The 12538-nt window shown below is 46.0% G+C and overlaps 1 protein-coding gene across 1 annotated transcript in view; it reads left to right on the plus strand.

The window, feature by feature from the left end:
* The first annotated feature begins 7953 nt into the window (after nucleotides 1-7953).
* The window catches only part of ZFR2 (zinc finger RNA binding protein 2), a 45078-nt gene continuing 40493 nt past the window's right edge, over nucleotides 7954-12538 (plus strand). Inside the window, exon 1 of the mRNA XM_065933787.1 lies at nucleotides 7954-8029. Coding sequence (XP_065789859.1) covers nucleotides 7977-8029 — 53 coding nt within the window. The 5' untranslated portion in view covers nucleotides 7954-7976. The remainder of the gene's footprint in view (nucleotides 8030-12538) is intronic.

Consider the following 12538-nt stretch of genomic DNA (forward strand, 5'->3'; position numbering starts at 1 on the left):
CAAGTAGGCTTCTGTAGTTGTGGTGCACGGGCCCAGTTGCTCTGTGGCATGTAGGATCCTCCCAGACCAGGGATTGAACCTGTGTTCCTTGCATTTGCAGGAGGATTCCTGCCCATTGCACCACCAGGGAAGTCCATAAGGATTTTTTTGGATGTGGACCTTTTTAAAAGTCTTTATTGAATTTGTTTACAGTATTGTTTCTGTTTTATGTTTTGGTTCTTTGGTCATGTGGGATCTTAGTTCCCTGACCAGGGACTGAACCCACACCCCTTGCATTGGAAGGCAAAGTCTTAACCACTGGGCCACCAGAGAAGTCCCTATTCTAATAATTTTTAAATGTAAAGTGTAGTGGCTTCACATTGTTGGACACCCCCCTACCATTCATCTCTAGAACTTTCTCATCTTCCCAAACTGAAACTCTGTCCTCATGGAACACTGATGTCATTCCAATTCCCTTAAGTTTCTTGAGGTCAGAGATGTTTCATTTTGTCATTGCTGTATTTTTAATCCCTAGATCAGTGGTTGAGAACCTGTGGGCAATTTTACCCAAGATGGGACATTTGGTGATGTCAGGGCTATTTTTGATTATCATGACTGGAGGGGATGGAGTTGATACTGGCATGGAGCAGGTAAAGACCAACGACACTGCCCAACACCCTACAATGCCCAGGACAGCCCCCCTCCCAAGATAATTGTTGTTGTTCAGTCGTGTCTGGCTGCAAACCGTGGACTGAAGCATACCAGGCTTCTCTGTCCTTCACCATCTCCTGGAGCTTGCTCAAACTCACGTTCACTGAGTTGGTGATGCCATCCAAACATCTCATCCTCTGTCAAGCATCTCTTCCTCTGTTGTCCCCTTCTCCCGCTTTCAATGTTTCCCAGCATCAGGGTCTTTTCCGATGAGTCAGCCCTTCACATCAGGTGGTCAAAGTATTGGAGCTTCAGCTTCAGCATGAGTCCTTCCAATGAATATTCAGGATTGACTTCTTTTACTATTGATTGGTTTGATCTCCTTGCAGTCTAAGGGACTCTCAAGAATCTTTTCCAACACCACAGTTCAAAAGCATCATTTCTTTGGCTTGAAACAAAGTTGGTTTTCAATAAAATTTGTTGAGGCAATGAAATGGCTAAACCGCCTTGAATCTTCTTCTCCTCATTTGCAAAGGGGATTCATACAAATACATTTGATTCTCATTATTTTCAGTTTCTGTATTTGTAAATTTGCCTGTTGAACTTTATTTGTAACTCCCAAAATCAATATTCATGGTGCTTTCAGGATCATTTGTAGACAACACAGAGAAGTGGAAAAAACTGAGTACTGGCCGTGCATGTGTTCCCCGCTGAGGCTGAACCAGGTGATGGTCATTCAAGCCTTGACTGCAAACAACTGTCCTTTTAGGGGTCTATTTAGAGTTATGCTTTTAACATTTTGGGGTTTGTTGGTGATTTTGGTATTAAAATGGCCCCCACGCATAGTGCTGAAGTGCTGTCTAGTTTCTGTTAGCACAAGAAGGCTGTGATTGAGAGAGTTGATTTAGGTAGACTGATAAGGAGTCTGGGGCCCTCAAGGAGGAAGGGGTCCAGTTCAGTTCAGTCACTCAGTTGTGTCCGATTCTTTGTGACCCCATGGACTGCAGGGTGCCAGACTTCCCTGTCCAACACCAACTCCCGGAGATTGCTCAAACTCATGTCCATCGAGTCAGTGATGCCATCCGACCATTTCATCCTTTGTTGACCCCTTCTCCTCCTGCCTTCAGTACTTCCCAGTATCAGGGTCTTTTCAGATGAGTCGTTCTTTGAATTAGGGGGCCAAAGTATTGGAGCTTCAGCTACAGCATCTGTCCTTCTAAGAAATATTCAGAACTGATTTCCTTTAAAATGGACTGGTTTGATCTCCTTGCAGTCCAAGGGACTCTCAAGAGTCTTCTCCAACACCACAGTTCAAAAGCATCAATTCTTTGGTGCTCAGATTTCTTTATGGCCCAACTCTCACATCCATACATGACTACTGGAAAAACTATAGCTTTGACTAGACGGACCTTTGATGGCAAAGTAATGTCTCTGCTTTCTAATATGCTGTCTAGCTTGGTCATAGCTTTTCTTCCAAGGAGTAAGTGTCTTTTAATTTCAAGGCTGCAGTCACTATCTGCAGTGATTTTGGAGCTCCAAAAAATAAAGCCTGTCACTGTTTCCATTGTTTCCCTGTCTATTTGTCATGAAGTGATGGGACTGGATGCCATGATCTTGGTTTTCTGAATGTTGAGTTTTAAGCCAGTCTTTTCACTCTCCTCTTTCTCTAGTTCTTCTTCACTTTCTGCCATAAGGGTGGTGTCATCTGCATATCTGAGGTTATTGATATTTCTCTCTGCAATCTTGATTCCAGTTTGTGCTTCATCCAGCCCAGCATTTCGCATGATGTACTCTGCATATAAGTTAAATCAGCAGGTGACAATATCCAGCCTTGACATACTGCTTCCCCAATTTGGAACCAGTCTGTTGTTCCATGTCCAGTTCTAACTGTTGCTTCCTGACCTGCATACAGATTTCTCAGGAGGTAGATGAGGTGGTCTGGTATTCCCATCTCTTTAAGAATTTTCCACAGTTTATTGTGGTCCACACAGTCAAAGATTTTAGCATAGTCAATAAAGCAGAAGTAGCTATTTTTCTTGAACTCTCTTGCTTTTTCTATGATCCAGTGGATGTTTGCCATTAGTTCTCTGGTTCCTCTGCCTTTTCTATCTTCAGTTTGAACATCTCGAAGTTCTTAGTTCATGTACTGTTGAAGAATTTTGAACATTTTGGAGAATTTGAACATTCTTGGAGAATTTTGAACATTACTTTGCTAGTGTGTGAGATGAGTGCGATTGTGCAGTAGTTTGAACTTCTTTGGCATTGCCTTTCTTTGGGATTGGAATGAAACTGACCTTTTCCAGTCTTGTGGCCACTGCTGAGTTTTCCATATTTGTTGGCCTATTGAGTGTAGCTCTTTCACAGCATCATCTTTTAGGATTTGAAATAGCTCAACTGGAATTTCATCACCTCCACTTACTTTTTTCGTAGTGGTGCTTCCTAAGGCCCACTTGACTTCACACTCCACGATGTCTGGCTCGAGGTGAGTGATCACACCATGGTTATCTGGGTCATTAAGATTTTTTTTTTGTATAGTTTTTCTGTGTATTCTTGCCTTGCCACCTTTTCTTAATATCTTCTTCTTCTGTTAGGTCCATACTGTTTCAGTCCTTTATTGTGCCCATCTTTGCATGAAATGTTCCTTTTGTATCTCTAATTTTCTTGAAGAGATTTTTAGTCTTTCCCATTCTATTGTTTTCCTCTATTTCTTTGCATTGATCACTGGGGAAGGATTTATTATCTCTCCTTGCTATTCTTTGGAACCCTGCATTCAGATGGGTATATCTTTCCTTTTCTCCTTTGCCTTTAGCTTCTCTTCTTTTCTCAACTATTTGTAAGGCCTCCTCAGACAACCATTTTGCCTTTTTGCATTTCTTTTTCTTGGGGATGGTCTTGATCACTGCCTCCTATACAATGTCATGAACCTCCATCCATAGTTCTTCAGGCACTCTGTCTATCAGATCTAATCCCTTGAATCTATTTGTCACTTCCACTGTATAATTGTAAGGGATTTGATTTAGGTCATAACTGAATGGTCTAGTGGTTTTCCCTACTTTCTTTAATTTAAGTCTGAATTTGGCAATAAGGAGTTCATGATCTGAGCCATAGTCAGCTCCTGGTCTTGTTTTTGCTGACTGTATAGAGCTTCTCCATCTTCGATGGCAAAGAATATGATCAATCTGATTCCGGTATTGACCATCTGGTGATATCCATGTGTAGAGTCAACTCTTGTGTTGTTGGAAGAGGGTGTTTGCTATGACTAGTGCGTTCTCTTGGATAAACTCTGTTAGCCTTTGCCCTGCTTCATTTTGTACTCCAAGGCCAAACTTGCCTGTTACTCCAGGTAGCTCTTGACTTCCTATTTTTGCATTCCAATCCCCTATGATAAAAAGGACATCTTTCTTTGGTGTTAGTTCTAGAAGGTCTTGTAGGTCCTAAAAGAAATGTTCAGCTTCTTCAGCATTAGTGACTGGGGCATAGACTTGGGTTACTGTGATGTTGAATAGTTTGACCTGGAAATGAACAGAGATCATTCTGTCATTTTTGAGATTACACCCAAGTACTGCATTTCAGACTCTTTTGTTGACTATGAGGGCTACTCCATTTCTTCTAAGCGATTCTTGCCCTCAGTAGTAGATATAATGGTCATCTGAATTAAATTCGCCCATTCCAGTCCATTTCAGTTCACTGATTACTAAAATGTCTATGTTCACTCTTGCCATCTCCTGTTTGACCACTTACAATTTACCTTGATGCATGGACCCAACATTCCAGGTTCCTATGCAATACTGTTCTTTAGAGCATCAGAATTTATTTCCATCACCAATCACATCCACAGCTGGGGATTGTTTTAGCTTTGGGTCTGTCTCTTCATTGTTTCTGGAGTTGTTTCTCCACTCTTCTCCAATAGCATATTGGCCACCTACCGACCTGGGGAGTTCATCTTTCAGTGCCATATCTTTTTGCCTTTTCATACTGTTCATGGGATTCTCAAGGTAAGAATACTGAAGTGGTTGCCACTTCAGTATTCTTGCCTTGGGAAGGGGTCAAGGGCCCTGGAGACAGAGAAAAGGGTCTGGGGCTCTCAAAGAGGAGAAAAGGACAAACTTTTTTTTCCCTACATTGCCTTGTCTTTAAACCCAGAGCTAATGATTACACAACACTCATCTTAAACTCTATACTCAGGATTATAGAACAATAATGTATCTTGCTCGTGGACTTGTTTCTCCTTTGTTTTAACAAGAACCTTCTGACTAATCTTGTTATCTTATGTGGGAGTAGAGTCTGGTAAGACCTTTCTATTGTTAGTTCTAATCTTGTTAATTTAAGATATATGCTGTAGGAGTGAGTCTAGTAAAAGGATATAAGGCCTTGAAAAGACTAGTGAGGGGGCACTCTCCTTCCCCCTTCTGATGTCTTATGTCAGAAGCTTTCTCTGTCCATTTTAAACTTTAATAAAACTCTGCTACACAAAAGCTCTTGAGTGGTCAAACCTGGTCTCTTGTCCTGAAGCTAAATCTTCTTCAGAAATCAGGAATCCGACATCATTCACTGTAAGCTATCAAGATGTGCATTATGGAGAAAATAAGCATGTTAGATAAGCTTCATTCAAGTGTGAGTTATAGTGTTGTGGGCTGTGAGTTCAGTGTTAAGCAATCTACAATGTACATTAAACAAGATGCCCTTAAACAAAACAAAACACACACACACACATTTAGGTATTGATCGACTAATGAAAATGTGATCTGAGACTTGCAAGAACCTAACTCTGTATTTCCCCTGGGAGCAATGGGTCAGTATTTGCCATTTAAGTGTTTGCTGCAACATTATAAACCAAAACTGCTGCCAATAATGAGAATCAACTGTATCTACTTCTGAGGGCTATTGTGTGGACTAGATAATGTTGTGCATGTAAAGCATTTTACACACTGCTTACAGCAAATAGGAGCTTTCCTGGTGGCTCAGATGGTAAAGAATCCACCTGCAATGCAGGAGACCTGGGTTAAATAAGAAAGATGCCCCTGGAGAAAGGAGTGGCAACACACTCCAGTATTCTTGCCTGGAGAATTCCACGGACAGAAGAGCCTGGTGGGTTACAGTCCATCAAGTGGCAAACAGTAAGATACAACTGAGTGACTAACACTTACAGCAAATAATAGGAAAAAAAGATACTATGTACTCCAGAGAAAACAGACCTGCTTTTGTAAAAGTCATGCAGCATAGGTTAGCTAGTTAGAGCTGCAGGGAATCAGAGTGAGGTCCTGGGTAATTACCACACTGGACTTCAGCCAGGGCATGGCGGGGGAGCTGCATTTGCCAGCCGCCCTGGATTGTTCCTTAATGATCACACATGGCTATTAAGACACAAATGGAAGAATGCCATCCACTAAATCACCCATACGGCTTTCCTTGGCATCCTGGGCTTGCCATGGTTTCTGTCCAAGGGTTGACTAGCCCTGTGCCTGCTTAAAAGGGGGGCAAAAGAACACCACTCCAACATGATCAGTAAATGAACTTTTTTTTGGGGGGGGGGCTTAAAATTTAAAAAAATTAATTGTTTGGTGTCTTAGTTGCAGCATGTGGAATCTTTGACCTTCACTGCAGCATGCAGACTCTTCGCTGCAGCATGTGGGATCTAGTTCCCTGAACAGGGATAGAATCCTGGCCTCCTGCATTGAGAGTGTGGAGTCTTAGCCACTGGACCACCAGGGAAGTTCCAAAAAATTAATTTAAAAAATTGAAATAATTGTAGATTCACATGCAGTTGTAAAAAGTAACACAGAAAGATCCCATGTACCCTTTTCCACCATGTTACCCAATGGTATTAATAATGTCTTGGAAAATTATAGTACAATAGCACTATTGCTTTTGATACAGTCAAAATACACAACATTTCAATCACCTTAGAAGCTCTCATGTTGCTCTTTTATAGCTAATCCCATTCCCCATTCCCCCCTCCCATGCCCTTAACTGGTGGAAATCACAAATACATTCTCCGTTTCTATAATTTTTGATCTTCCAAGAATTTTATGTAAATAGAATCATATGTGACCTCTTGACATCAGCTTTTCCAAACTCAGCACAATTCTCTAGAGCTTTATCCAAGTTGTTGCGTGTATCAAGAGTTCATTCCTTCTTACTGGAGGGTAACATTCCATTTATATGACATGTCCAGAACTGGCAAATCCATAGAGACAGAATGCAAACTAGTGGTGGCCAGAGGCTGGGGGAGGTGTGGGCAAGTAACTGTGAAGGGGTACAGGGTTTCTTCTTGGGGTGATGAAAATGTTCTGGAATTAATGTTTGTAACTGCCATCCACAACTTTATGGATATGCTAAAAAAAACACTGAATCGCACACCTTAGGTGGGTGAATTGTATGGTATGTGCAGTATATCTCAATAAATCTGTTCTTAACCAAAGAGTATCATAACTGTAATAGTTTGGTTATGATCTGCTTCCCTGAATCCAAGTTCTTGAGGACTGGTGTCAGGCAGCTCACTGTTAGCCCCCAAGAAGGCCCTGCCTGTAGTAAGTGGGTAAAGAAATATCTCTCAAAATGAATTACCCTTAGAATAGGGTTTCTCCACCTTGGCACTGCCGCTATTGGGGCCAGGTTCTTCTCTGTCATGGGGCACCTGCCTGCACACTGCTGGGTGTTGCGCAGCATCTCTGGTCCCCACCTACTTGATGCGAGGAGCACTCCCAGTCATGACAGCCACAGATGTCCCTAGACACTGTCCACTGTCCTCTGGGGGCAAAACACTCCAGTTGAGAACCACGAATTTAGAGCCACTGAATTTTAGGTACTGGAGCCTTCTAAGGAAAGACTGGCACACAGGGCGCTGATCAGCAGGACTTGGCTGTATCAGCAGGGCCATATTCACCCAGCCAGAAATGGCCAGCGGGGCAACGAAACCTCGCTCAAGAGCACAAAAAGGAAAAACCACTATCAGCCTCGAAATCCCTAAGCTGAGAGGTTAAACGGAAGTCCAATATGGGGCGGGGCTTGCGGCGAGGGACGGAGCTTGAACCAAATCAGAGAGGGTCGGTTCTGGGACTCCACCAGAAGAGAGCCAAAAGATCCTGATGCCGAACAGAGGGAAAGTGGGGACTCCAAGTAAGGGGAGGGGCTTGCAGCGGAGGGAGGGGTTCGAGGCAAAGACACGCCCTCGGAAGCAGACTAGGAAGCGAGAAGGCTAGAGCTTCGCGAGGGGGGGCGGGGCCTGTGGCGCGTGGCGGGGCGCGAGAGGCACGCGGCCCAGGCGCCGGCCAGATGACGTCATGCGCTGACGGCCCCGCCCCTTCGCGCCTCCGGGTCGGCGGGCGCTCGGCGGAGACGCCAAGATGGCGGCGAGTAACTATTATGGCTTTGCGCAAGGCGTCGGCTCGCAGTACAGGTAACGGCCCCGCGCCGCTCGCGCCGTCCGACCCCAACCCCGGCCCCGGGGAGGCCACGGCCCCGAGTTGTTTCTGTCGGGGAGAGCCGGAGGGGTCCTGACGTGGGAACGGGCTCTCGGCTTGTCGCGGGGATGGGCCCGAGGGGGGATTGTACCTCAGCGGGTGCCGAGGTCTGACCACGAAAGGGGCTGCCCTGGGAAGACGCAGCACCTGAGGTGGGGGAGAGAAGACCGGGTGGGACAGTACCTGGCTGGGTTAGGGGCGGGGCAAGGGCCAAGGACAGAGGGCGGGGAAGTCGAGACCCCATTTGTGGTGGGGGTGGGGCGAGTAGAGAGAAGACAGACCTGTGAGGGCACCTGGCGGGGCAGGGGGTGGAGCAGAGAGACCTGGGCGGGGAGCAGGGGTGTGGAGCTGGAAACCTGACCCCTGATTGGGAGCAGGACAGCCCTGGAGGGGTTCCTGACCAGACAGGGGGATTTGAGTTCGGTGGGATGAACCCTGGAGCGGGGCAGGAGGTGCTAGACAACACACAGACCCGGGAGGGAGAGACAGAGGCCTGGGGGAGGGGGATAGAGGCCTGACTGGAGGGGTGGGCCGGGACTCAAGGGAGTAGCAGTCTGGACCTGAGCGAGGTCCTGAGATCCAATAGGAGAGGGGGCACCAGGGGCTTCCGGGGGACGGGAACCGTAAGGAAGGATCGAGGGACCTGGAATCCTGAAAGTCAGTGGAGGAGGCCATTGGGTATTTGAGATGTAGTAACAGACTCGGAGAAGGGAATTCTTGCCTGGAGGATCCCATGGACAGAGGAGCCTGACGGGCCACAGTCGCAAAGAGTTGGACGCAATTGAGTGACTAACACTAACAGACTGGGAGGGCTTGCCTGGTGGCTCAGTGGTAAAGAATCGTCTGCCAATGCAGGAGACAACAGGTTCGATCTCTGGGTCGGGGAAATCCCCTGGAGAAGGAAATGGCAGCCTACTCCAGTTTTCTTGCCTGGGAAATCCCATGGACAGAGGAGCCTGGCAGGCTACAGTCCCTGGGGAAGCGGATTCGGACACGACTTAGGGAATAAAATGCAATGCAGTACAACAGACAGGGACTCAAGCATTGGGAGGGGAGAGAAAGGAGCTGAGAGAAGAGCTGGGGAGGTGTGGTTGGCAGGGATAGGAAGCAGCCAGGGGAAGAAAATATCTAGGGGTAGAGACACATGGAGTGCTTCTGGACCCCAAATGTACACACACACCATTTTCCATGGCTTCTCCTTGGAGCCTCTGTTTGGTCTCAGTCTTTCAGCTGGGGACGCAAGACCAGGTCCCTGGCAGGGATGCAGACAGAGCTGGCGTCCCTGGGGAAAAGTGTCCCCCTCCTCACATCATTTTCATGTGTCACCCTGGGGTCAGTTTCCAGCTGGTAGCCTGGCAGAACCTTCTGGGCCAGTCACTCACAAACTGGATTCGAACTGCCCCTTGAGAGACTGGTGTCTGCTTGCAGGATGGGCCTGTGCCCCGTGTTTCTTTCATGCACTGTTTCAGCACGTTGAACACAGGCCAGGCTAGTGGGAAGTTAGTGCCCACCTGTCTACCCAGTTGTGATGCTGCCGTGTTCACTTCTGTGGGGTCAGAAGGAATGAGGTCAGGGCTTGGATCCAAGGCTTGTGCAGCTTGCAGAGTTCTTCCTGTTTCCTGTACCCCGAGTGTTCTCTGAGGTGTAGCGTTGACTAGACATAGATTTTCTATCAGGGAAAGGATGTCTAGCCTGCTGTTTCCTGAAACAGAGTGTTGCATTTTTATCTCCTCTTTCCCTCTTTCCAGCATTCTTGGTGGTATGCTTACGGCCAGTGCTTAGTTACAGCAGCAGGACTTGGCTAGGCTGTCAGAGACCAAGGCCTTTTTTGGAAATGCTGCATTCCTCTGACTGCTTGCTGCCACTTCTGTCTTTTCTTTCTATTTTTCTGTTTCTCTCTTTTTTTTTTTCTTTCTCCAGTGCATTCTTTAGTCAGGTGTGGAAAATCACTTGGATGTTGTGCTTTCTATTAAGATTATCTTCCAGAGGAGAAATTTGAGAATTGACACTGGTAAAATAGCTAATCGCAGGACTTCAGATGTTCTTGTCATTTATTTGAATTAAGGTGCTTAAACATTTTGTTGCAGCTATTGTCTGGATTCTGATAACTTAAGTCATACAGTAAACATCCATGTAACTAAGGATGTGAAACTGTCATGAACTGAATGTCAGATTTGTCTGTCTTTAAAATTGTCTCCAAGAAGGTGTGTTATTCCTTAAGAAGTAGATTTAACTAAAACAGAAGTGTAGGAATTACAACAAAGTAAAATTCAGTCTCACAAAACCTTGAAACAAGATAATCTGCATTATCTGAACAGTTTTAAGTTAACCAGACATTCCCTTTTCGGGGAAGCAACTTTTGCTTGAAACCTTCAGCTGCTTTTAAAGTATATATTTCTTGTGTAATGTGCCATGGAAAAACTAATCAGATAACAGATTTTGTGAGTATCAGCTTTGTGGTAGCATTTGGACAGCATTATTGACAAAGCCCATTTCCTGAACTACCAAAGCAGAGACAGCAGTTTATTTCTTAGAGGAATTTTGTGTAGATTTTCTTGGCTTTTAAAACTGGTAACCACAGGGACTTCTCTGGCAGTCCAGTGATTAATGCTATGTGCTTCCAGTGTAGGGAACACAGATTCAATCCGTGGTCGCGGAGCTGATAGCCCACATGCTGCGTGATGCAGCCAAAAAGTAAAAACTTAAAAAAAAAAGGAAGAAAAGGATCAATTGCACATTCTCTCTTGAACTATAAGAAAAGTTTGTAATTCTTTCTTAATGTGATCTTCATTTATTTTACCTATGTGGTCTTTTAGATCTCTTAAGGCTTTTTTAGAGTTAGCGCTGTAAGTTTTCAGAATTAAGGATTAATCCTACGTGGAAAACTGACAGTGCGTTTAATTTGCACTGAATGCAGGTTTCAGTTGTGAGGCTGAGCACTGCTGGAGAAATCTGACAGGGCTCTGTGTGAGTTAAGTCATGTTGGTAATGAAAACTCTGAGAGCTCAGAGCTGTCCGGTGGATGTTCACACTGGTGGAACATGGCAGGCCGGCCAGATCTACTGTTAACATTTCCCTCTTCTTGCAGATTTTTTTAAGAAAGTATTTCTTTGTTTGGCTGCGCCATGTCTTAGTTGCGGCACTCAGAATCTTTAGCTGTGGCATGTGGGATCTTCCTCCCTGACCAGGGCTTGAACCCAGGCAGTTTTGTCAAAATACCACCCATCTAGTATAGTTGGTGGTCTCTACCTTTGCATTCTTGTTAACTCTAAGACAGCTGCTGGATTTTGATGTAATACATGATTTCCCATCAGGAGCTTGATAAGCTTTTGGTATGTATGTTAATGGCTGGATTCCTTTAACTGGAGAGTGTCAGGAAGTTGGAAGCCCGAGTGAAACCCCATCAAATTCCATTAGTGATGCTAACACTGAGGAGTCCTGGTTACCGACTCTCTGAGTTGAATAAGTCCCAGACACTTGACATCTTGTCCAGTCCTCCCAGTTATCCTGTGAGCAAGGTGTTCTGATGCTGATAAGGGAATGAGACTTGGGGTTCAGTAACTAGTGTAGGATCCCCAGGGTAATGAGCAGTGGGGTCTGGCTAGGCATGCGGGCTGTCATGCGTCTGCCCCTTGGTGGGGCTTACCTGAGTCTTGGGAGGTGCTGGTGGTAGCAGACCAAGCCTGACACAGCTGCTTAGCAGTGGGGCTTGCTGGCGGAGGCTGGGTTTCGTCATTCTGTAGGTGTTGCCTGGATCCTGCCCCTTTAGTTTGGTCCTAGTCAGATTGTGGTTTAGGGCCATGTTCTTCAGACCTTGAGAAATGACCTTCTCTGGAGCAGGGAAGCCAAGGAAGCATCTAGTCCAGGGTGGTGGGGATGGTAATGGTAACCCAAGTTGTATGTCTGTAATCTCCCCCAATTGAAACAGCTGGCTTGGGAAAGGCACCGGGGCCCACGCCAGCCATAGGAAGCAGGACAGGAAGACCACCCATTAACACACCCGGGTGGGAGCCCTGCCCTGTCAGGGTGGGCGCAGCATCCTGGGTGTGCCCTTGCCAGCCTCTGTTGCCTGTACCCACCCCGCAGCATGCCCCCGCTCCAGTCTCCAGGCCATTCCAGAATAAACTTTCCCCTCCAAGGCCTGTCTGTCCCCTGAATTTAGGTCCCAGGAGCACAGGCTGCCAGGGGGAATCTGATGTCATTGCCCCAGGGACTGGGGTGGGGCTGGTGGGAACTTGACCTGACTGCTCCTCAACAGCACCTTGTTCACTCCTGAAGGGATTAGCTGAAGTGGACCCTGGGAACACTGGGCACAGGCGTTCTCCTGTTAGAGTGTGACTCCTATTGTTTTCTTAAAGGCCCACCTCAATCAGGCTGAGATACCTGTTAGGGGTTGAGTGAGAGGGGCCCTTGGAAGGCAGTGTTGAGTGGCAGCTCTCAACTTC

Source organism: Muntiacus reevesi, chromosome 1, assembly GCF_963930625.1.
Source record: "Muntiacus reevesi chromosome 1, mMunRee1.1, whole genome shotgun sequence".
Taxonomy (NCBI): Eukaryota; Metazoa; Chordata; class Mammalia; order Artiodactyla; family Cervidae; genus Muntiacus; species Muntiacus reevesi.